This window comes from Sphaeramia orbicularis, chromosome 21, assembly GCF_902148855.1.
Source record: "Sphaeramia orbicularis chromosome 21, fSphaOr1.1, whole genome shotgun sequence".
Taxonomy (NCBI): Eukaryota; Metazoa; Chordata; class Actinopteri; order Kurtiformes; family Apogonidae; genus Sphaeramia; species Sphaeramia orbicularis.
This window is the reverse complement of record NC_043977.1, coordinates 8674128-8700710: the sequence shown is the minus strand read 5'-3', so window position 1 is coordinate 8700710 and position 26583 is coordinate 8674128. Positions and strand designations below refer to the sequence as shown.

Here is a 26583-nt window from a genome sequence, read left to right as displayed (position 1 = left end):
CTCCAAAACAGCATTATCATTGTTATATACAATTACAAGAATTCACCACTAAAACACTGATAAAAGTAATAAAAATCTTCCATGTTTCTCTCACCAACTGCACTCTGCTGCTCTCTGCTCCACCCACTTACACCCTTCCCCCTTTCGATAAAACTGTGAGACAGTTAAAGTTAACTCGTCCCCTCATCATTGTCGTTGACTATCTGCTGCCCCCTGTGGTTGAGAACCACCGGGTCATGCCAAAGTTTTTGCACATACATGGACAGACAGACGGACGGATGGACGGAAGACCAGCTGATGACAATACCCAGTGGCCAGTGAGGCCGAGGGTAAAAACTAATCTAAACTAAGTGGAGGGTTAATTAAATGCCCTGCAGATGGTTCTGCTGTAGATTGCCTCAGTCTGTCTTAAAACCACACTGACATGACACTTTCACATACGACTGAAACTATAATATTTTTGACACGTTAGTGGTGCATGGACTCACTCTGCAGCTGTTGTGTGTCTTTTCAGTTCCACTTAACATGAATTAATAAAAATAGTTCCAATGTCCCTGTATCTCAGCATCATGTTCTATCATGAATCAGTATGAAAGTCCATATAAGACTTCTATCAGTGCTCAGTAGGAACTATATTGATATCTGTAACCATTTACATGTTATAAACCATCAAAATATGAAACATTAGAAGTAAAGGAAAAAATTTAATAAAGAAAAAAAATCGTCAAAAATCTAAATTTCTCAAAACTGTGAACAAACTTTGTAGACATTGTCACAAAGAAGATACATATAACATATGAAGTGAACTTGACCAGTAGTCTTGGAGGATTGTTATAATCTAGACATTGTTGATCTTGAGTTTGACCTTTCAAAGGGCAAAGGTCATGAACCCAAATGAAAGTCCATATATGACGTCATATCAGTGATCAACAGTAACTAAACTGATATCTGTAACCATTTACATGTTATAAACCATCAAAATATGGACCATTATAAGGAAAGGACCAATTTTTAAGAAAGAAAACAAAAATTGTCAAAAATCTAAATTTCTCAAAAAGACGATGCCGGACTCAGCGCCTTCACAACAGCTCACTGCTTTTATCAAACCCTTTAGATTTACCGGTCATGTCCATCCTTCAGTTTAGACACAGTTACATTTGTTGATGGTCTTAAAGAGAAAAAAAAAAAGAATCATTGGGTAAAAAACAAAACAAAAACCTTCCAAACCTCTTCTATTGTATTGAGTCAAATGTTATTACACCACATAAACATAACTATATTTATCATATGATGGGATGGTTCCTACTCAGTTAATATTTGTTTAAAACTGCCTGTTTATCAGTGTAATCATGGTGTTTTACAGATAGTGTTGTACTAAATAGCATTAATGTTGCTATGTGAGTTTATTTCAGTCTGTTTATTATCATACTTTAGCCTCGGTCTGCAGTAAAGTTTCCAGGATTAGTCTGCATCAACACACATCCAACATGAGTCTAACTTACACTCATGTTTAACAGTTAACGTGGAGTGAAAATGTTAAAGATTAATTATAAACCTCCAATGGGACAAAACAGGCAGCTACAGGTTAGATAACTAAAGGAACACTGCAGTTGTATAGAGAGAAAAATGTGGATGTGTTTATTAACTTCATTTAAATATGTAAAATATTGTGGAATTTGATCCAAAATTATGCAAAAGTGTAGAGTTTCTAGTCTGATAAAACAACACAAAGCTTAAGCTTCCACAAACCAGAGAGAAAACTTAGTTTGGCTCCAACTTGCCTGTATTTTGCTTCCAATAATACGCATTAACCCTGAATAATGTGAATTATGTGCAATAAGTCAAACAATAATCTTCTGCTCTTGCAATAACAATGCAATATTTATCCAAACATGAATGCACTATTTTTATATAGGCTTGAGTTCATATATATATATATATATATATATATATATATATATATATATATATATACACACACACATACTGTTGCATATGGTTCATACTGTTAATATTGTTAACCCTTTAAGTGCCAAAGTTGCAATATTACGAGAGGCAACACAACCGAAAAAAAACAGACAGTTTTTTGAAATCTTGATATCAAAATTGATAAAACGAAAACAAAACAAAAACACTCAGGCGCCTAAAGGGTTAACATTGTATCCATTCATATTTTTTTGGTCAATTTATTATTTTATTCTCCTTTTAGCTCTTATTTCATTTTATTTTTGTAAACGTTTGTATTCTATTTTCTTACCTAATTGCTAGTTTTTGTAGTTTACATTAACTCTGTTCTTAATTTCTGATGCATTGTTTTTTGTGTTTTGTTTTTTTTTTTTACTAATATTGTTGCACTGACTGGAGTAACACACAATGACAATAAAGGCTATTCTATTCTATTCTATTCTATTCTATTCTATTCTATTCTATTCTATTCTATAAGATGATTCTACCTCAAATGATCCTCACACTTAAACTTAAACACATTACATGAATTCAGATTACATTAAAAAACAATCTGTCTGTGGCTAAAACTCTGGTTTTACTGATAAAACATGAAACGTGTCATTTCGTCTGTGACATTGGTTGAATAATCCTGTGTTTTTATCATGACCCTGTGTTGAGTTCTTATTCTAATGAGTCTGACAGATGCTAATTAACATCCTGTTCCATTTCCTTTATCTCTTTTCTGACTTTAACCCCATTCGTGCTGAGACAACAGGCCTTTCCTCATATTTAACACACATCATCAAAGTGTGTGTGTGTCATTTCCATGTGTAGCGGTGCAGTCGTCTGATTTGCATCTGTCCACAGACACACAAAACACCCACAACACAAACCGTCCTTTTCATCAGCGGAAGAGAAAACACACGGCCAAGCAGCATGCAAATCAGCTGACCCACCCCACACCGTTTACATGCATCCAGGGAAATGCAGGGTAATGAGTGGGTGACAGGAAAAACTGGCTGTGGAGGTGGAGGTGTGTGTGTGTGTGTGTATGTGTGTCCTGTTTAATCTGATGGCACTGCAGAAAACACTGATAATAACCCACCAACAACTATCAGCCTCTGTTTATTCCACTGTAAAACACAGATCATATCAGAACAGTGGTTAAATGCAGGTGCACAGCCCCCCCTTCAGGACACAGAGGGAATAATAGAACCTGGGTTTATTTTATTTACATCTAAAGGGATATTTGTTAGGGTTTCTATTAGATTTTCAGAGGATTTAGCTGCTGTTTGAGTTTTAGAGGAACGTAGGGGTTGGGTCTGAAATTAAACCAAGTTATGACTTAAATTTATTTATCTTATTGCTTATCATTATTAGTTACATACTTATATTATTTATATATATCACTTACGACTACTATTACTGTAGTGACGTGTGCACAGGTTGTATTTATGTTGTAATGTGCACAGTAGACCAGCAGATGTCAGTAGAGGCCCAGATACTGAAAACACCAGATTAAAGCTTCACTACTAATCAAATAAATCCAAATGAACTATTAGGAAAATACACATATTCCCAGAGTGTCAGTAACATCCCATTTAGAGGAGATTCACTCAATAAATGCAGAACAAAACCTGAACAAACAGGAAGAACAGCAGCTACAGGACCTTCACTAACTTAATTATGTTATTTCTTCAGTGGCAACGTGTCAGTGGATATGATGGATAGGGTTAATAAAAAAAAAAAAAAAAAAAAGGGTTTTCATTACTGTTGTACAGCAGTCAAACCAGATTGATGTAAAATAAATGTGGATGATCAACTGAAACCACATTGTTTCAACTGCAGTTCCACTCTGTTGTAAATATTTATATAGTCTGTAGACTTTTATAATAATAATAATAATAATAATAATAATAATAATAATAATAATAATGATCTAATGACAGCAGTGTGCCACTCGTGGACTTTTTTTTATGCTCCTTGGATGTTTTGGATGCTTATCTGAATTTTTGCACACGTGTATGGAGATAAAAATGGTCCGAAAGAACCTGGGTCTGTTGTGTGATGACTGATCTGTATCTGCAGTGAATCAAACTGACAGAAGCCGTGACCTCCTCCTGTGTTCATGAAAATACTGTAAATGCAGCTTTTATAAGAATATGAACCTAGTCTGGACATCTGATAACCAACACACAGCAGCAGGTAGATGGTTCTGAACCCAGAGTCCATACCTTTCCCTGAGGTGAAGAAACAGTCCATCTCCACACTGGAGCGTGAATGGGACACGCAGAGCGCCGAACTGGGAACCAGTCCTTCCTGTGGTGGACTCCGGTCCGTGGTCCGGACCAGACACCATCCGGGTCGCTCACTGGGTCGTTCCAACAGCTCCACGGTCTGGCCTGGAAGAAGAACAGGAACCAGAACCCATAAAGACCCAAACATCCACCAGAGACCAGAACCATCTACTGATCTAAACTGCTTAATACCTGTTGATCCACTAATCCATCAATTCATGGAAATAATTGGTGTAAAATACAGTTTGTCATCTTTTCATGGTCATCAGATACAACCCATTTGCACTTTTTTAAAAGGAATGTTTGTAATAATCATCTTTTTCCTTCTGTTGTCCAGGTGAGTACATTATGCACACTTTGTACTTCATGTTATTAAAGGTCATATTATTTTTCACTATTTGTTTTAGGTCAGAATTCAAAAGTGGTTCATTTTTGTGTGATTTTTTAAATTCTGATCCATCCACTAAAATCAGCACATTATAAACAACGTTAAATTCCTACACTAACACCCTTCTACTAAGTGAGTACAAAATGCACATTGACACAATTTAGCACTTAACATTTGACCTGGCACAAAAAATTATAATGTATATTAACCAGTGATGGTGTTAATCATTGACATATGCCAGGATGAAAAATAAATAAAAAAATATGCCATCAAATTTTTATGTAGAATATTGAAAAAAAAAAAAAAAAAAAAAGCCATCTTCATTACTTAATTTTGCTCATTTTGATGACCGCCCACCCCAATTGATTAAATATTTTATTCATTTCCTTGATTTTCTTAATTTTCCGCATTATTTTATTATTTTTTTCTCATTTTAATAATTTCCTGTTTTTTTAATACACTTTTTTAACTGCTCTTCATTTTAGAACATTTGATCTATGACAAAAAAATAATAATGCATATTAACCAGTGTTGGTGTTAATCACTGACATATGTAAAGATGAAAAAAAAAAATTCATGTAGAATATTGAAAAAAAAAAGTTTTGTGTTTTTTGGATCAAAAAATATGGTTTGTTTACATTATAAATATGGCTTTTAAAGGGTTAAAAAAATTAAGCATTTTTTCTTTGTGGCTCAAGTTGATGAAATACAAAAACAAATGTTAAAAAGTTGAAAACAAACACTATGAAGAAAACTTTCTCATTACTACCCCCCTGAGCAGATAATGCACTGTCGGTGATTTGAAAGGACCTCTATGGGAGGGATGCCAGAGGGTTAATGAAGGAGCTGAATAAAATGACTTAGATGTTTGCAGAAACTCCCCATGGGTTTTAATGCAGATATTCAATCCTACCGGTGCTGATGGACATCTCCGTGCTGCATCCGGCCGTGAAGTCCTGGAGGACGACAGTCAGCTCGCAACCGCCGGAGAGCTGCAGAAACACAAACAGAAGCAGAGGTTTAAAACTAAACCTTCAGCAGAACCACATGTTTACAGAAACTGGCTTTTACACTCATTTATGGATGTAGATCAGGGATGTTCAGGTTCCACATTCAGCCCAATATGATATAAATTTATAACAGAATAACCTATGAATAATAACTGTTTTAGAGAGGAAAACAAGTCAAATGACATTATGAAAATGTGAATAACCTGAAGTACCATGTACAACCCAAAACGTATTCGGAGAAATGAGCACAATTTCAACACTTATGTCTCAGTTTATTATTAAGACAGTTTACAGATTACAGTGAATCTGCAAATACAAAAAAATATTTAATAACAGGCGGAATATTGGGGAAATGACACTTTTGTCCTTTAGAAATTTCAGGTTGTTTATATTTTTTCATGTTATTCACATTTTGTTGTGAAACATGAAAACATTTTCATTGTGTAACTTAACTTTTTTCACATCAAACAAAGGAGAACATTACTACGAAGCTATTGTGCTATTTATTTATTTTTTTTTTACTTGAGATCACATCGGGCCCCTGAACTAAAACCAGTTCGACAACCTTGATGTTTAATGTTGTCAGTGTCACTTTTTGCACAGATTCATCTTGCAGGCTGGATTGGACCTTTTGGGGGACCAGTTTTCGCCCACAGGCTGCATGATTGACCCCTCTGATGTAGATTAAAAGAGGGTGATGTACTTCTACTTCAAGACTCATTCAACACTAAAGCTGATGCATTTTCAACACTAATCTCACCGAGTCTGTTAGTGCTTGTGGAAGATATGAATACACCTGATGGAGGCCCTGAAGGGTCTAAATGTCACAAGTCTGATCTTCCCTGGAAGCTTTCAGTGTTTGCAGACTTAAATCCTGTCTGAGCCGGAGAAACAGGACGAACAACCAACATGTGGACGTGGTTTTCTTCACGTCCTACAAAAAACTGGACTTTACATTTGCACAGACGCTGAACTTCAGTGAAATGTCCAACAAGTTCAGACAAATTTAGGAGCATTTCAACCGTGATCTGGAAATGAATTTTATCCGTTTTCACACGAGACATTAACAAATCAAGACAGTTTCAGATACTATGTGACTGGTAACACAGTCAGCAACATGTTTTAAAGTTGCAGATGTTTTTCAGTGCATCTGCAGGTTTGACAATGTTGAATTATGACTAAGACATTTTTCTCTTTGGTCAAATTTCGTTCCGTCCATTCATATAAATAACATTCCAAAGGGCCTCATAGTTCTTATACACCAACATGCACTAAAATATACAAAAATGCACTAAAATATCCCCCAAAAAAATGCAAAAACACAAAAAAAATATGCTGAAACACACACTAAAATAAACATGTATAAAAATGCACTAGAATATAGGAAAAATGCTCAAATACACAAAAATATGCTGAAACACAGTAAAATCCACAAAAATATATAAAAAATGCACTAAAATAGGCTGAAACACACTAAAATACAAAGAAATATACAAAAATGCACTAAAATATACAAAAACATGCTGTAACACAGTAAAATACACAAAAATATTTAAAAAATGCACTAAAATATACAAACATGCTGAAAAACACTAAAAATACACAGAAATATACAAAAATGCACTAAAATATACAAAAAATGCAAAAATACACAAAAATTTGTTGAAACAGATGCTAAAATACACAAAAACATGCTAATTACACAATCAGGGTATCTGCAGGTTTGATGAAGCTGAATTTCTGACTTAAAGACATTTTTCTCTTTGGTCTTCTCTATTTTAAACCTTCCATTCTCATAAATAACAGTCCAAAGGGCCAACAAAACAATGCAGTAATATGCACTAAAAATAGACAAAAATTAAACCTGCTGCTTTGTCAGTTAATAATTAAAACAAGGATGTAGTAAAACGTCTATAAATATAGTGATGAGGTCAATGACTGTGTAACAGCTGAATGTCTGTTATGTAAAAGAAACGATGGCCTCAGTCAGATAATGTGACTTTTATTAAAACCTGACTCTGACCTCAACAAACAGCAGCCTATGTATGTACAGAATATATGTAAGGATGGATTTAACGCAGATGGAAAGTAACTCAGACGAGGGAAATGAAAAGAAACACAAAGGTCAGTGATAAGACTTGGACACCTGTGGGCTGTGAAAACACACCATCAGCTGATAAACACAGTCCAAGAGTGGACGACGAGTCCAGAACACTGACGTAACTATGGAGAAACACGAAACTGAGCGTCCTCTAACAGTCAGAATGAAAAAAAAAGAAACTGGAATAGAGCATGAATTTAATGAAGTAGAGACCTTATATACAACATCAGATCATATGATCAGTGTAAAATGACCCATAACTACAGTGTTTAAAGACAAATAATAAAAACAGCCTCTAAAACTCCACAAACTGAGAGAAAATGTCAATCTGTCAGTAAAATGAACAAAAAAGGACAAAGGTGAAGAAAATAATGAATAATAACGGACAGAATGAAAAAGTAATTAATAAAATGAAGAAAAAAATACATAAATTGAACAAAATAATGAATAAAAATAGACAAAAATAATGAATGAAATGGATAAAAATGAAGAGAACAATAAATGAAATGAATAAAAATGACAAAACTAATGAATACAAATGGACAGAATGGTAAGTATTTAATGAAATGAACAAAAAAATACACAAATTGAACAAAATAGGGAATAAACAGATAAAATATGAATAAAAACAATAAACAAAATAAAGACAATGGACAACTGAGGAAAAAAAATAATGAAAATTGATAATAAAAAGTAATGAATAAAATAAATAAACAAACCAAAGTGAAGGAAATAATGAATGAAAAGGACCAACTTAAGTAAATAATGAAAAAAAAAATGAACACAATAATGAACAAAAATGGAAAAAAATTACCACAATAATAAAAACACTACAGAGAAAATTTCAATCTCTCAGTTACATGAGCAAAATAATACATAAAATGAACAAAAGTTAAGAAAATATGAATGAAATGGAGAAACTAATGAACAAAAATGGAAAAAATTTACAATAAATGCACTGAACAAAATGAAAAGAAGATCCATAACCACAGTATTTTAAGCAAAAAACAGCATCTAATACTCTATAAACTACGGAAAAACTTTGTATAAATCAGAGAAAATTTAAATATCAGTAAAATGAATATAATAAATAACTAGAAGCACTCGGAGAGTGCAGACCTCCGCCAAGGCTGATCAGTGCCCCCCCCCCCCCCCCCCCCGTGGGCCCCCCACGCCAAGGAGGTTATGTTTTTGCCAGGGTTTGTCTGTCTGTCTGTCTGTCTGTTAGTGTGCAACATAACTCAAAAAGTTATGGACAGATTTTGATGAAATTGTCTGGTCTGCCCCCCCCCCCCCGGATCACCACCAAAATTTAATCATTTCTTCCTTATCCCATTTCCAACAAACCCTGAAAATTTCATCAAAATCTGTCCATAACTTTTTGAGTTATGTTGCACACTAACGGACAGACAAACAAACAGACAGACAGACAAACAAACAAACCCTGGCAAAAACATAACCTCCTTGGCGGAGGTAAAAATGGACAGAAGTGAAGAAAATGATGAATGAAAAAGTTATTAACAAAATGAACAGATAAATACATAACATGAACAAAATAATGAATAAAAATAGACCAAAAAAGGAATAAAATGAACAAAATAAATAAAATAAACAGTGAAGAAAATAATGATACTAAATTGACAGAATGAAACAGTAATTAATACAATGAACAAAAATAAGAAAATAATAAATAAAATGGAAAAAAAAACAAAGAAAACATTGAATAAAACGAACTAAAGTGATGAAAACAATGAAAATGAAGCTAAAACTATGGTTAAAGGTCCAAATGAAAATGCAGATGATGCTCAAAGTGTTGGAAAATGTCAGCATCAGAGTGTAACCCGACACCCTCGGCCGGGCTAATGGTCGCCTAGCAACAAAGACCCCGTTTTTTGCTCAGGTCCAGGTGACTTTCTACCTGACAGATGGTCCGGCTCTTACACGTGCACATAGACACACAGGTCCTGCATCCCCACGCAGGTGTTTCCACTTATTCTGGGCCGTGGGGGCGGAGCTGTGTTCACCAAACGCCATGGCAACCGCGCTAAAAATGTCAATGGGTCGAGTCAGGGGTTTTCACAATGGCAGCATCAGAAACAAAAAGATGTCGATTTAGATCAGTGTTTGTTGTGCGTCTGCTGTTGTTGGTGTTTGTTTTGTCTGTTGTTGTCAATGTTTGTTGCGTGTCTGCTGTTGTGCGTCTGTTATTGTCAGTGTTTGTTGTGCATCTGTTGTGTTGGTGTTTGTTGTGCGTCTGTTGTGTTGGTGTTTGTTGTGCATCTGTTGTTGTCAGTATTTGTTGTGTGTCTATTGTTGTGTTGGTGTTTGTTGTGCGTCTGTTGTGTTGGTGTTTGTTGTGCGTCTACAGTTGTCAGTGTTTGTTGTGCGTCTGCAGTTGTCAGTGTTTGTTGTGCGTCTGCAGTTGTCAGTGTTTGTTGTGCATCTGCTGTTGTCAGTGTTTGTTGTGCATCTGCTGTTGTCAGTGTGTATTGTGCGTCTGCTGTTGTCAGTGTCTGTTGCGTGTCTGCTGTTGTTGGTGTTTGTTGTGCATCTGTTGTTGTTAGTGTTTGTTGCGTGTCTACTGTTGTGTGTCTGCTGTTGTCATTGTCTGTTGTGCATCTGCTCTTGTCAGTGTTTGTTGTGTGTCTGCTGTTGTCAGTGTTTGTTGTGCGTCTGCTGCTGTCAGTCTTTGTTGTGCGTCTGTTGTGCGTCTGCTGTTGTCAGTGTTTGTTGTGCGTCTGCTGTTGTCAGTGTTTGTTGTGCGTCTGTTGTGCGTCTGCTGTTGTCAGTGTTTGTTGTGCGTCTGCTGTTGTGCGTCTGCTGTTGTCAGTGTCTGTTGTGCGTCTGCTGTTGTCAGTGTCTGTTGTGGGTCTGCTGTTGTCAGTGTCTGTTGTGCGTCTGCTGTTGTCAGTGTCTGTTGTGCGTCTGCTGTTGTCAGTGTTTGTTGTGCGTCTGCAGTTGTGCGTCTGCTGTTGTCAGTGTCTGTTGTGCGTCTGCTGTTGTCAGTGTCTGTTGTGCGTCTGCTGTTGTCAGTGTTTGTTGTGCGTCTGCTGTTGTGCGTCTGCTGTTGTCAGTGTCTGTTGTGCGTCTGCTGTTGTCAGTGTCTGTTATGCGTCTGCTGTTGTCAGTGTTTGTTGTGCGTCTGCTGTTGTCAGTGTTTGTTGTGCGTCTGCTGTTGTCAGTGTCTGTTGTGCGTCTGCTGTTGTCAGTGTTTGTTGTGTGTCTGCTGTTGTCAGTGTCTGTTGTGCGTCTGCTGTTGTCAGTGTTTGTTGTGCGTCTGCTGTTGTCGGTCATATGACTGAATCTGTGCACTGAAAACACACTGGTACACACTGGGCTTGTGACGGTCATATGTTGGAGCAGAACAAAGACGCTTCACCTCATTCGGCGGCAGAATGAATGCGACCTGTTGACGACCAGGAAACAGCTGATGATTCATCCGATAAGGAGGATAAAGGTTGGATTTTCCAGACGGAGGGTGTGTCTGTGAACCAGCCTTCATTTATCACCGTTTACTCATACAGAGCTGCTCATTCATTCAATAGTTAACTGTTTTTTTTCTAAATTTCACCATAAATTCAGAACGCTAATGCTTCATATTCTGCTTTTATTGATGCTTCTGTCTCGTGATCTGACCAGTTTCGTATGTGCAGTGGAAGTGGATCAACGACTTCCTCAATGAGACACTTTTCTCTGACGTTAGCTTCATTTTAAGTCATACTCAAAGATCCACATCTACATTTCATAACGTGACCAAAAAAAAAAAGAAACATGGATTTTCCAGTGACATATTCAATCAAGTGGATGAAAATTATACCTAAATCTCATAACTGTACATAAAAGACGTAAATGACAATAACAGCTGTATTTAACCCTCCGGTGTCCCAGGTCCTTCTAATCTACTTAAGCGCGTAATCTGCACAGTGCTGCAGTAATGTCAATTTTTTTCATAGTTTTTTTTTTTTTTTTAAATTTTTGTTATTATTGCATCAACTTGAGCCATAAACAAAAATACCAAATGCTCAATAACTGTCATATTTTTAACAGTTTAAATGCCATGTTTGTAATGTAAACAAACCATACTGTTGATGCAAAAAACCATCAAAAACTCCCTTTTTTTTGTTTTTCAGTATACTACATAAAAATTTGATTTTTATTTTTTTATCCTGACATATGTCAATGATTAACACCAACAATGGTTAATATGCATTATTATGTTTTGTGTTAAATGTTAAATGCTAAATGCTAAAATGTGTCTGTGCATTTTTACTCACTTGGTAGAAGGGTGTTAGTGTAGGAATTTAACATTGTTTATAATGCGGTGATTTTAGTGGCTGGGTCAGAATTTTAAAAAATCATGTAAAAATTAACACCTTTTTAAATTCTGACCTAAAACAAATTGTGAAAAACAATATGAAGTGTAGAAGGTGCATAATATGCTCATCTGGATACCAGAAGGTTAAAGTTGATTATTATTACCCACATTTCTTTGAAAAACTCATTCATATTCTTTCTGTATCTCACACACAGGCCTCAGTCTGAACTGTAGTCTCTCTTCTGTGGAAACTTTTCTGACTGTCATGGACCACCAACCCTGTTATGAATTATTCTCATATGCAACTAATCTACAGTGTGGTTGACATTTACTGGCAATACTTGATTTCACTGGAAGAGCAAGTGTAAGAGTGAAATACCAGAGCACAGAACTAAAATATACTGTCAATACTCAACAAAGACTACCCAGATAATTAAGACAAATGACCTGGAAACAACAACTGTGGACAGTATTATCCATAGTGTCCACAGGTTGGACAACTGTGGACAGTATTATCCATAGTGTCCACAGGTCAGATAACAACAACTGTGGACAGTATTATCCACAGTGTCCACAGGCTGGACAACTGTGGACAGTATTATCCACAGTGTCCACGGGTCAGATAACAACAACTGTGGACAGTATTATCCACAGTGTCCACAGGTTGGACAACTGTGGACAGTATTATCCACAGTGTCCACAGGTCAGATAACAACAACTGTGGACAGTATTATCCACAGTGTCCACAGGTTGGACAACTGTGGACAGTATTATCCACAGTGTCCACAGGTTGGACAACAACAACTATGAACAGTATTATTAACGGTGCATGTTAATGTGGACAGGACACTAGGCTCATGGCTGGAAGCTGAAAATTCAACTTTATTAAATAAAAAAAAAAATCTATTATTTAGCAAGAAGAGGTCACAGTTTTTAAATATTGGAATAATCGATTAATTCCACTATTATGATCCTATCTTTAAATATATTAAACATGCATTTTATATGGTTTTTAGTGGCACCTGGTGATGTAAATATAACCCAGAACTGGATTCACTGTCCAACTGCATCCAGGATCACATTCTGGGTTAATGTTTATGTTTTGCACATTAACTTCACTGGATTTCAACTTGTTTTTGGCATTATTACTACACATATTACTTTATGTAAAAATTCCAGGTTAAAATATCTGGTAGTTTTTTAGTTACCGACAGAAAACAAACAAAACCCTTGCACAGCTGAAGGTTACTCATCGTAGGTTTATATGTGGTTGCTTCTACCTGGAAAACAAAAACTAAACTCTATGTCAGTGGTATAACTGCCCAACTGACGACACTCCATCAGATCTCATTGTCTTGTCTTTACTATCAACAACCTCCACATCACCCACATCAAATACACAGCTCTGCAGTGCAGGCGCCGTTCTCTTGTCACATGTTTAACACCGAAGGGTCAAACCGAGTTAACACTGACACCATAAACATGACAGAACACAAACCAGATCAACAGGACTGGACCATACGGGCATTACAGAAAAATAGTACCAATGTCCCTGTATGTCAGCATCATGTTCTTTCTGCATCAAATCCCGGTTGAATGTGTGAGGTTGTCAGGGTCTGTCTCTATGTTCCAGTCCTGTGGTCTGGATGCAGATCAATCTCCCAATAGAAGTGGGTGGTACTTTCACTGGAGGAGAACTCAACTAATTCAACCGAAGTCCATGTATGACTTCTATCAGCGATCAACGGAACTATATTAATATTAATCTGTAACCATTTCCATGTCATAAACATCAAAATATAGACCATTATAAGTAAAGGCACATTTTTAATACTTCAAACATTCGTCACAAATCTAAATTTCTCAAAACTGTGAACAAACTTTGTAGACATTGCCCCAAAGAAGATGCATTTAAAATGTGAAATGAATCCAACCAATACTTTTGGAGAAGATGACTGTTGAAATGTAGACATTGCAACTATATTGATATCTGCGACCACATCCATGTTATAAGCCATCAGAATATGAACCATTATAAGTAAAAGGCATATCTGTAATATTTTAAAAATTCATACAAATTTTTAAAAAATCCCCCCCAAAATCCTTATTGGCCGGTAAGCTAAAAACAGCTAAAATGAGATTCAATAGCAGTACACATCCATGTTTCTAAAGGTTTAACGAGGAGTCTGATCAGATGATAACACAAGAGTAATAGCAACAAAAATACTTCAATTTTACACAAGTGTGATACTTTAACAGCTTGGTCACATCTTCATTCTGTCTATAAATACATTACAGTCAGTAGTTTGTTTAGTATTTTTACAAAGAAACTGAAGTTGCTACATAGCATCAATGGGAGTTTGAGCTCCATTACTGTGCAATATAAACCGTGCATTATAGATCCTTTTACTTGAATCATAGTTTGTATTACTGCATTATCGTTTTTATGCATATTCATTTTATTTGGTATATACTCGGCATCAATGAAAAATTTACACTTGATTTTTTTTCCAGGGTTTCTGCAAGTATCGCCAAATCTAATTTAATGCCCTTTTTAATGCCACTTTAAACAAATTTAATGCCCATGTCCAACTGCAGATACAGTTTTATATAGTTTTATATATACATGTCGGTTTACTGTTGACGGGCTTTAACCTGGTTCTGAATAGTTCCTCCTCTAATCACTTCTGCTGAAACTCACATTTTCCCATTTTTCTAAACATTTGCTAATATTCCCTTCGCTCTTTCACCACAGCATGAGCACGCTCAAAGCACATTCCATTCTAAGCATCCTGTGTTGTGACTTCATGCACTGCCATAAACAATAGCCAATTAAAGGGTTCCGTCTGTCATTCATCACACGATACTTATGATCAAAATTATTAAATGTTTACATCATCAAAATAAATCATGAATAACAATGTTTTTTTTTTTTCCATCAAGTGTATTTGATTTTTTAATGCCTCTGGACATCAAATTTAATTATTATTAATGCCATTTAAGGCCTTAATGCTCACAAAATCTATTTAATGACTTTTAATGCTTTTTAATGACCCGCAGAAACCCTGTTTTTTTATTGCGGGAGCTTAAAAATGATACTTTTTCAAGTCAACTCTGCTTTAATTTATTAACTGTACAATTCTAAACAGGAAATTGAATGAATGCTGTGTATTTATTACATGAGCAAGGCCAATAAATTTATTGAAAGGAAAATACACAACTGAAAATCCTAGCAGCCAATATCTGGTCTGATCACTGTTTGTTCGGACAGAGGTTATACGACACCTTCTCATGGAGACACCAGACGTCTAATATTGTCCTGGTGGATGTTCTGCCACTCCTGCTGTAAGGCCAGCACCAACTCCTGGACATTTGTTGGACCAGGAGTAGGTCTGGATCCACGTCGTCCAAACTGATCCTAGAGATGCTTAATGGGACAGATCGGGCCTAAAGGCTGGACCATGGATCCAGGAAGGCTGTAGTGACCCCAGCAGGATCTGAATTTCATTGTGGACCTGAGGCACAGTGACGTTGATTTTTGGGATAATCTTGGCATGGCGTCGTTCTTGAGGTCTACTTATTCGTCACTTTTGGAGGCATTTTATAGACATCGTCAGCCCCAGGATCATAAGTACAGGATTTGCGCTGGTCACTGAGGAAAAACCACCTTTTCCATTCATCAGCCAATCACACGGCAGCATACAGAGGAGGTCAAAAATGGACAACATGCCTTGAGCTGTTACAGTTAACTCAGCCAGAAATCATTGCTTAAGTTTTTGCAAGTATTTATCAAAAACAAGTGTAAAGTTTTCATTGATGCTGAGTTTATATAAATGAAGATCCACTGGTGATGGTGCAGAGTAGGAGTTTTACCCCATTTTTGTGAAGTTAAGGAGCGGTAGTGACTGTTTTGGTTCTTTTCATTTAGGTTGAGTTTATTTTCATGGTATGATTTCTGTTATGTGTTTTGGTCTGGGTCCACCCCAGATAATTATTGTTTTTAGTTGCTGTCACCTACTTGATAAACTGTTGGTGTTCCACTAAGGTTTCTGGTTTGTTAGTTTGGGTTTTGGTTCAATTTTCCCTGTCACATCAACTGAGGAGAAAAAACAGTAGATGATCTCAAAGAAAGTTATAAGAGCATCTCTGAGCAGATGGAGGTTAATGTGACCACTGCTTCAGATATTAATAAAAGAAGAAAGGCAAATGGGACTGTAGACACAAGAAGAAAAGAAACCAAGGAAAACATCTAAAGACATTCCAGAATATCTCCAAGGTCCAGATACAGATATAGCACATTTACAACAACGCAAAGTGCCCAGAGTGCTGTAGAGGCATACAGGTAAAAATACAAGATATAATAAAACTACGAAAAATATATAGATATACAAGATAAAATATACTGAAACTGATAAAACAGATACACAATAATAGGATAAATAGTATCTAAAAATACAACCAAAAGATAAACTTAAAGTCAAACACTTGTATTAAAAGCCAGTGTAAATAGGCGTGTCTTTAAAACAGATTTAAAGTGCTCAATGCACTGCTTGGATTGCACTGCATCTTATGATGTAGTGTTTAAATGAGAAAGAAAACTGAATGATCCTTCTTTTTTTTGGCTGTGAACCAACACATTTGTCCACATCCGCATGTGAAAACGCTGCTGCTGGGGGCATTTGTCATGGTTAACGGATAAAAGGCTGCATGAGCACAAATCCGCAACAAATGCAGAGGCATTCTGGGATGTTCATATTTATTTCCTCTCACAGTGGTTCTTGGAAAGCAGTAGGAGCGTCTCCACCGCCGGCCATCAACATCTGAATGAACGTCGCTCTACATGCAGACGCTCACTCTGTGGCAGCTAATGGCCTGTTTCCTGCCTGTCTGTCCATATGTCTGCCTGTCCGTCTGGTGGACACACACACACACACACACACACGCACGCACGCACGCACACACACACACACACACACACACACACACCCTGTTTAACCATTAATCTTCCCTCCTGCTCCAGCCCTACAACACCCTAAGTGAAAGTCAACAAGGCGTATGAGCTGCGTTAGCGTTTCAGTCAGTGACCGAACCTCGACAGCAACGGCAAACAAACCTCAGCGAAAAAACCAAAATGAACACACAAATAAACCAACGGATCTGACACTTACACTCACACTTATCTACACACACAGTTATGTTTCACAAACTCTGGGTAAATAAAGTCACTTTGCATCTGAGCAGTTTTAAGCAACTGCTACTGAACACAGGTGAATATGCACCTGATTTTTAATTTTACCATATATATATATATATACACACACACACACACACACACACACATACATATATACACCCACCCACTTTATTACTGTATATATCCTTACATGTTTTATATATTACTTTTATCTGTAGTATGGAGGTATCTTTTTGTATACTTTAGTTGTATTTAGTAGTATTTTAGCTTTAATGAAAGTGAATGAAAGAACATTTATCTCATTGCTGTAATAAGTTAATATGTTAGTATCAATTTCTTTTATTCTATGCTGTTCTATTCTATTCAAGGCCAAGTTTATTTCTACAGCACACTTACAACAATGCAAAGTGCCCAGAGTGCTGTACAAAGATATAGGTAAAAATACAAGATATAATTAAACTAGCAAAATTATATAGATAAACAAGATATATATAGATATATAAGATATATCTATATATATTTAGTATATATACTAAAACTGATAAAAACAGATGCACAATAACAGGAAAAATTGCATCTAAAAACACAACCAGAAGATAAAACAAATAAAAGCCACACATTAGTATTAAAAGCCATTCTATTCTATTCTATTCTATTCTATTCTATTCTATTCTATTCTATATAGACATGTAAACAGCCATTTTGGACCATGTTAGTAAAGCATCAGTCTGCAACTTTCATGTACAATGCAGACGAGGAAAAGAGTTTTACAAGATTTAAACCCATAAAAGACGTAAAACTGAATAAGTAGATGTTAAAGAGTCCGATCATCACATGCAGTTGTACTTTAGCTTGTATGTCAGAGCTAAAAAAGACCAAACCTGACCAGATTTCAGAGTATTTTCTGTGCTATTTTAACTCTTAAAGCCAGTTGGTTGTTATATTTGTGTGTATTTCTGCGTGAATGTGATGCTGTCTGCCTCCGTCAGCGTTCGTACTCACTCTGCTGCTCTCTTTGAACAGTTTAAAGCTCATCCACTTTGGCATGTTGGCCTCTCCTTGTGTGTGTCTCCCTGTGTGTGTTGTGTATCGCTCTGCGTTGTCGACAACTCCCTCGTTTGTGTCTTCAAACACGCCCTCGCTCGCCCCCTCTCTCTCTCTCTCTCTCTCTCTCTCTCTCTCTCTCTCCCTCTCTGAACAAACAGCAGTAGCTTTGTATTTCATGGGAACGACTGTGTGTCTGTGTGTGTGGGTCATTGTGGGTCTGTGTATGTTCACTTTTCTCCCACTACACTATGTTGGGCGGCCTACCAGGAGTGTGTGTCATATGACCAGCAGATGCCGAGTATATGGCTTCAATCTGAACAATGAATGAATCTGATTCATGAGAAAACAACTGTAGAGGAACTGGATCTAGACAGAAAAACCAACCCTCATATCAAATTAGGTCAAAGAAACACTTTAAAAGCACCAAACCACACAGCACATTATTAGTTACTTAAAGAAGAAGAAGAAGAACTGACATGTCCTGATTAATGGAATAAATGTATATTTAGTTTAACCCATAAAGTCCCAGAGCTACTTCTGTGTCAGTACCCAAATGAATTTTTCTCTCTATTAAACCTTTATCAAGTTATTTATCAGCATCTATTCTAACATTCTCTGTATTTTGCATTTTTATTATAAATCATGCATTTTCCTACACCTAATTTACTGATCATGCAGATGCTCATTAAAGCTCAGAGTAAATTCCAAGGGTTTACTGATAATTTTTTTTTTTTTTTTTTTTTATGTCCATTTTCTTCATAATTTTGTTCAATTTATTCATTATTTTGTATCATCCAGTTTTTTTTTCTTTTCATTTAACCTTTCTTAAGTGATTTATGACCATTTATCATCATATTATACTTTTGCATTTTTTTACATTTGCATTTTTTTGTGTAAATCATGTACTTTCCTATATTTAATTCATAGATCATATAGATGTTCATAAAAGAGTAAATTCAATGGTTATTTTATTAAAACACAGAAAACTGAGGAAAAAGTGACTCTTCAATAAAGTATATCATTAACTGCATCTACAACCTTATTTTATTCATGGCACTTATTATTTTGTCAATTTTTTATTCATTGACCCTCCAAATGGGTCACTGATTTTGTACATTTTTCCATTAATTTTGTTCATTTATATTCATTTTGTTACTTTTGTTTGTTTGTTTGTTTTACATTTTGTTGCCTTTTATTATTTTTTCTTCAATTTTGCTGTGACTTTTTCAGGACAGATATCAATAATTGAACGTAAAAACAAGTGTGTCCATCCACTGTCATTTATCACTCCATAGGTTTTAAGACAATTTTACTTTTTTTCACGTTAAACCAAATACGAAATTTAGAGATGTCATTATCTATAAGCTATTATCCTATTATTTTACTGGTCTGAACCACTTGAGATCATGTTGTTCTGTATGTGGAACCTGAACTAAAATGAGTTCGACATCTATGGCTGTTAACATCTTCAGTGTTTTTCTTGTTTGCAAATTCATCCCATGGACCAGAATGGACCCTTTGGTGGGCCGGTTTTGGACCTCAGGCCATATGTTTGACACCTCTGTATGAATGGATGGAAATATGCATAAACTTGCATTGTCTTCTGACCTTTTTCAGATAATCTGTGCTTGTATTTGGATGAAAACCTGCCTTATAGCAAAACATAAAACATTTGGAATAATATACTGTATTTCTGTTGCATTTTTTCCAAGTTAAATTTTTCATGAAGACAGAAATCTCATTAATAGAGAAGTCAGATCCACGTTTTCAGACAGCCTGATTTTACTTTAACTAGTTCCAGTACCAGTCGGCTGCCTTCCAACCTACAGCACTGATTTAAAGTAGTTTTAATACATTGAGGCTCTACTATGTTTTATTGAGTCTGGCTCCGAGAAAAGGACTGGGACGGGTCTAAAAACGGTGCCCTGGTCGTCTGTGGTGGAGTCAGAGGGGCTGCCAAGTCGTCAGCCACTGGAACGCTCCCTTAAATAACACCACGACCACAGGCTGAGCTGCCGCTGACTCATTACACCACAGGACGTCACAGAAAACACAACTCACAACGTCACAGAGCTGACATAGCATTAGCCTCACAGCATAACTGCCCAAGTCATATAGTATATGGACAAAGGTATGTGGACTTCAGGTGTTTCTTTTCTGACAGGGGTCTGGGATGCAAAACAATAACGACAAATGTCAGAATATAGTTTTATATTGGAATAAATGTCATTGCATTGGCTACTTTAGTTTAAATCATTATCTTTGCTTCCAAAATGACTCAGAGATGGTTTTCAACATTGATTTTATTTTTTTATTCATGACTATGATTTTAAATGTTCTACCTCTAAATTCCTAAAAGATTTTTTGTGCCCTGACTGTAAATAATAATTTTCTACTACAACTAACCATCTACTTTCTTAACATCTCACTGAGGAAGAAAAATCTACCATTAAACTTTAAGGAAATATTGATGTTTTTATTTCAAATCATCATGAACAGGACATCTTACAGCTGTAGACATGATGTGTCCCAATATTTTTGAACATATAGTTTCTAAACTATTTGTTGTATTTTGTTAATTTATGTTCAATTTGTTGATTATTTTGTTCAAAGGAAATATTGATGTTTATAAACTATATGGACAAAGTATTGGAACACATCATGTCTACAGCTGTAGGATGTCTTGTTCAAGCTGAATTGAGATATAAATGTCAATATTAATAATCAATATGATATTTATCCCAATATCAAACTATACGATGACATTTTTGTATCCCAGACCCCTGTTGGAAAAGAAACACCTGAATTCAACATGTCCCAATACTTTGTCCATATAGTGTATAACTTAGGTAATTATGCTGTGAGGATAACGATATGCAACAAAACGTTACACCACTCATGTGACTGGACACAACAACATGCATGGATATATGTGGAAAGGCGTTATTACAGCAGCGAACTGTAAACACTGTTTAGGCGACGCAGAGCGGGAGTCGAACAGCAGCACAACAAGTCCAACTTCAGAAAATAACAGAGGTTGGTTTTCTGGTGGTATCAAAGATGAATACGCTGTGTTTAGGCTGAGGTTACAGAGAGGTCGCCTTCATGGAGAAAACACAACAGTGACTGGTGGAAGGAAACCTTCTGTAGAGAATGTCACGTTTCCATGACGACTGACATGACCTTCAGCTAAAATATAACGGATACTTTGGATACTTTCACCTTCAGTAATTAGAGAGGACAGTCATCATTTTTGACCACAGGAAAAGGACGAAGGGTGAATTCAGGTCTGCAAATGATGGTAGCAGTTGTGAGGAATCCATGCTTTTTAAATGTCCAGATTTGGGTAAAAGTTAAGACAAACACGTATTACAATGGCTAGAAATTTAACCAAAAATGTATTATATCAGTCGACACGAGGGCTGAAACGACTTGTCAGCCAATAGTCGACAAGTGGTTATAGTAGTTGATGACTTGAAATAGTCACTAGTTGCAGGCTGAATCGACACTGATAATTACAGTCATAATAAATGTCAAACCATTGTTTATTTTAAGCTCAAAGGTTGATTTTTTGGTAACATGAAGGAATCAGATGGTTATTTCTTAGTTCTGACTTATCGAGATGAAACAAACACCTGTAGTATGATCAACGAGATGAAAAAAAAAACAAACCAAAAAACATAAAAAAGGTAATTATTTATGAGGGTTGGCCTGGTATGGTTTGGTATGAAGCCAACCAGTGGATCAGACTGGTTTTACCACAAGGTGTCACACTTCAACCCAGGAGAAGAGAAGAAATGAGACTACTAAAGCCTATGACTGAGGATCTTTACAACCCACAACAACCCAACAATTATGACAAACACTAGACTCACAAAAGAACATTGCAAAAATCTAGATTATAATGATAAAAATTATTAAAAAGAGAAACTTTGTGTTTTGACAATGTAGCTCCACTGATTAACAGATTCATATAGTGATAAATATTATGTCTTGTTACATCATTTTCATCTTGCTTCTATTACATCTGATGCCTCTCCTCTGCATTTCACATGTTTTTTTAAGACCATTGACTGTCAGATTTAAGAAATAACTATCAATTTTGAGGAGAATTAAGACTAATTAAGACTTTTTAAGAATACAGGGATACCCTTGACTGTCAGTTGCAGTTTAAAGAAATGTTTGTGTTTTTTGGGGGGTTTTGTTGAGTTCAATATGTGTAATGCTTTTGTTTTGATAATGAAAATTAATTAGTCTATACTTTGACATTTGATAACCCATTGAAAAACATCTCCGTGACTCATTTTTTTGGGAACCACAGGAGCAGAGATAAAGAAATAACAGGAAAATAACAGCTGAAAGAGACGAAAACAAAACAGAAAAAAAAATCTATGCACAGTCAAGGAAAAAAGGGGGGCAAACTAGGCGTCTGTCAAACAACTTCTGTCGAAACACTCGCCCTCAAACCTCCAGTGGAACATGTGAGAACATCAGAGTGGGGTTGTTATTACTGCCAGGATATAAGAAACTGAGAAGGAAAAAAAGAAGAGGCTATAGATAAATGTGTGGATGTGAACTGAAAACAGAACTAGAGTGAGGTGGAGAAATCGAGGAAATAGAAGAAGGTGAAATAGAGACAGATGAGAAGATGTTTATGATAAAACAGAAGAAAATTAAATCAAGAACAGTAGTTTGTTGAGGAAATATTTTTAAAAAGTCAAAAAAAAAAAGGAAAAAAAAGGAAAAATCATTACGTTTTCCTCATGTTTTCCATTAATGTATTCATTTTCGTTCATTACTTTAATTTTTTTTGTTTATTCTCTTAATGATTTTCCTAATTTTCGCTCATTTTGATGATTATTTCCTCCATTTTTTCCATTATTTCTTTTACTTCCTTGATGATTCTCTTCATTTTGTCAATTATTTTATTCACTTCTGTTCATTTTTTTGATTGTTCTCATCATTTTAGAACATTTGACCTTGCACAAAAATAATAACACATATGAACAAATGTTACTGTTAATCATTGACATATGCCAGGATGAAAAAAATCTAAACATGACTAATTCAATTTTTATGTAGTAGATTGAAAAAATAACTTTTTATGTTTCTTCCATCAAAAATTATGGTTTGTTTACATTACAAACATGGCATTTGTGGCAAAGAGTTAAAAATATGACAGTTATTGAATATTTGGTACTTATGTTTATGGCTAGAGTTGATGAAAAACCCAAAAAATTTATTAAAATAAATAGATAAATAAATAGAAAGTTAAAAACTAACTGTATGGAAAAAAAACTGCAATATTACTACAGCACTGTGCAGATCACACACTTTAGGTGGTTAGATCCATTCTGTTTTGGGACATTCCCAGTGTATGACATTGAGTCTATGCAGCCACTAGGGGGCGACCCACACATTGAGGCTTTTAATGAATCCCTGGAGAATATAAGGATCAGTGAGAAAGCAAAAATAAGGAGCATCACCACAAAGAGGACTGCCAAGACCTGACTAGACTAAACTGTCATCAGTTAAAGCCAGACTGTAGCACAGTTAGATTTTACAACTAAATAAAACTTAAACTTATCGGGCTTTACACTTTTACAACAGGACTGTCAAAGTCATTTTAGTTCAGGTTCCACATTCAGCCCAATTTGATCTCAACTGGATCAGACCAGTAAAATACTATCATAATAACCTATAAATAATGACAACTCCAAACTGTTCTCTTAGTTTTAATGCAAAAAAAATAATATTACATTATGAAATGATTTAATTGTATATGTGAATAACCTCAAAAAACTGAAATTTCTTAAGAAATATAAGTGCAGTTTTAACAATATTATCTTATCAACATCATTTATAAATGTTCATTATGGATCAGATCTACAAAGGCACAAAACATTTAGTTAAAGGCAGAATATTGTTGAAATTGTACTTAATTTTCTTCAGACATTACAGGTTGTTCATATTTGTTCAGGTTATTTACATTTTATTGTTAAAGAACAGTTTGGCAATGTAAATATTTCCATAATTTAATGTTATTTTTTCCACTAACACAGACAAAACATTTTAGTTGTCATTATTTATAGACATAGTGTGTTTATTTATTTTTTTTAATATTAAACCAAGAAGAAAATTTGGAGTCATTATTTATAGGTTATAATGCTATTATTTTACTTGAGATCATATTGGTCTAAATGTGGAACCTGAACTAAAACCAGTTCGACACCATTAAGTGTTTATATCTTCAGTGTAATTTTTCCACTGTGGGCCGGATTGGAACACTTAGCGTGCCGGTTTTGAGCCATGGGCCGTATATTTGACTACCCCGGTTTATAATAATACAAACATGAGTAAATGAAAAACTCTGCTCCTCTGGTGTATGAAATATTGTGAAAATGTGAAGCCTAAGGGGAAAAAAAGGCTGAGGACAATCCAAAAATAGGGAGCTCAAGTTTTGTAAATCCTTGAAACAATAAGCGTGCCCACAGCAGATCACGCCCACAGTCAAACAACGCCTGGAAAAAGTCATTATGTTGGTTTTATTGGACAGGAAGACAGGCTTAAAATCACTGGTGCAGCTACAATGAACAACTGCTGTGTGTATGGGATTCATTTTGGGCATTAAATAGAGACACAACACGCTACGCCGCTAATGCCACACAGTGTATGAGAGAGCGTGTGCAGAACTGACATTTAGAAGAGGCCTCGTGTGGGCGTCGGGTTGAAAAGTAAAAGGACACAGTGTGTAATGGGTGGGAGGTCATGACTGGAGGACGGAGGAGGACCGGGGTTTCAGGGACACGGATCTGGTTTAAGGGGTGGTGAGTGGGGTTACACGAGGTTCTGAACAATCTCACACTGGATTCTACAAAGTACATTAGTACACCATACGGACAAAAGTATGTGGACACGTTGAATTCAGGTGTTTCTTTTCTAACAGGGGTCTGGGATACAAAACAATAATGACTAATGTCAGAAGATAGTTTATATTGGGATAAATATCATTGCATTGGTTAGTTTGGTTTAAATTGTTATCTTTGTTTCCAAAATGCATCAGAGATGGTTTTTACTTAATTTCTCTCAACGTTGATTTGTTTTTTTATCCATAACTATGATTTTAAATGTTCTACCTCTAAATTTCTGAAATATTTTTCATGCTCAGACTGTAAATAATAATTTTCTACCACAACTAACCATTTACTTTCTTCACATCTCACATGTTTTGTCTGTATTTTTGTTCATTGTTGTTGATATTTTAATTTTTTGTTCAGATTTGTTAACCTTTTCAATATTTTGTTCATTTATTCAGATTTGCTCATTTTGTTTTGAGATTAAAAAAAAATAAAAATCAATATTTCCTAAAATTTAATAGGATTTTTTTTTTTTTTTTCAAATCATAGATGAATTCATACATGTAGGAGGGCTCAAGTACATGACTCACAGCTTCAATAACCAATCGCTGATGAGATTCTGTTAAAAGCAACATGAAACAGTGTCAAGTTGTTCTGTCTTCATATTTATCTTTTTGATGTGGACTGAGAGGAGAAGCTGCATTTCCACACCTCTGCATACATTTTAAAGCCACAGTGCTTGATCTTTTGTTGTTTTTTAGCCCTGTTGGGGTTATAATGTATCAGTTGGTCTGAGTTAACACAAATTGCTTATTTCTTGTGTTTTGTTTTTTTTTTTTCTTTAATGAGAGGTGATTTCCTGCAGGTAGGAGGGCTAAAGTACATGATTGACAGCTTTAATAACCAATCGCTGATGAGATTCTGTCATAAACAACATGGACATGACCCAATGCATGTTTTCAGTACATATAAACAGTGAATTAAAGATCAAACTCCATCAGATCAGAGGGTGTTAATGGTCAAACTGAACCAACTGAGGTCAAAAGACAGAGAGGACAGACACTGGTGATGCATTGTGGGATGTAGCATATCATGAAAATGGCTCAAATGGTGCAGCTCTAACTGTAAAAACCAAAGTTAAGTGGGATCTTACTTGGATGTGAGACGCTGGATGGTAGTAGTTGTCATTACAGACGCCTGCACACAACCTACAGAAGTCTGTGACCGCTGACCCAGAGTGTCGTTCATACGGCGACACTGCACTTCCCATTCACTACCTTAAACCCAGTGAAAACCACCTATAGCTGAGTCTGGAGGTGGTTTTAGGAAATGAGCTGGTAGTGGTTTGACAGTCCCTGCCCCTGTGAGTCTCTGTGGGAAACCCTGTATCAGAGCCCAGCTGCAGGCCATCACCTCGTCATAGACAC

At 35.8% G+C, this 26583-nt stretch overlaps 1 protein-coding gene across 1 annotated transcript in view; it reads right to left on the bottom strand.

Moving 5' to 3' along the window:
* Positions 1 to 26583, bottom strand: part of kalrna (kalirin RhoGEF kinase a) — a 197354-nt gene that overhangs the window by 45512 nt on the left and 125259 nt on the right. The window contains exons 39-40 of the mRNA XM_030124714.1: positions 5546 to 5624; positions 4182 to 4349 (exon numbers count right to left, since the gene is read on the bottom strand). Of these exons, the coding sequence (XP_029980574.1) occupies positions 4182 to 4349; positions 5546 to 5624 (247 nt within the window). The remainder of the gene's footprint in view (positions 1 to 4181; positions 4350 to 5545; positions 5625 to 26583) is intronic.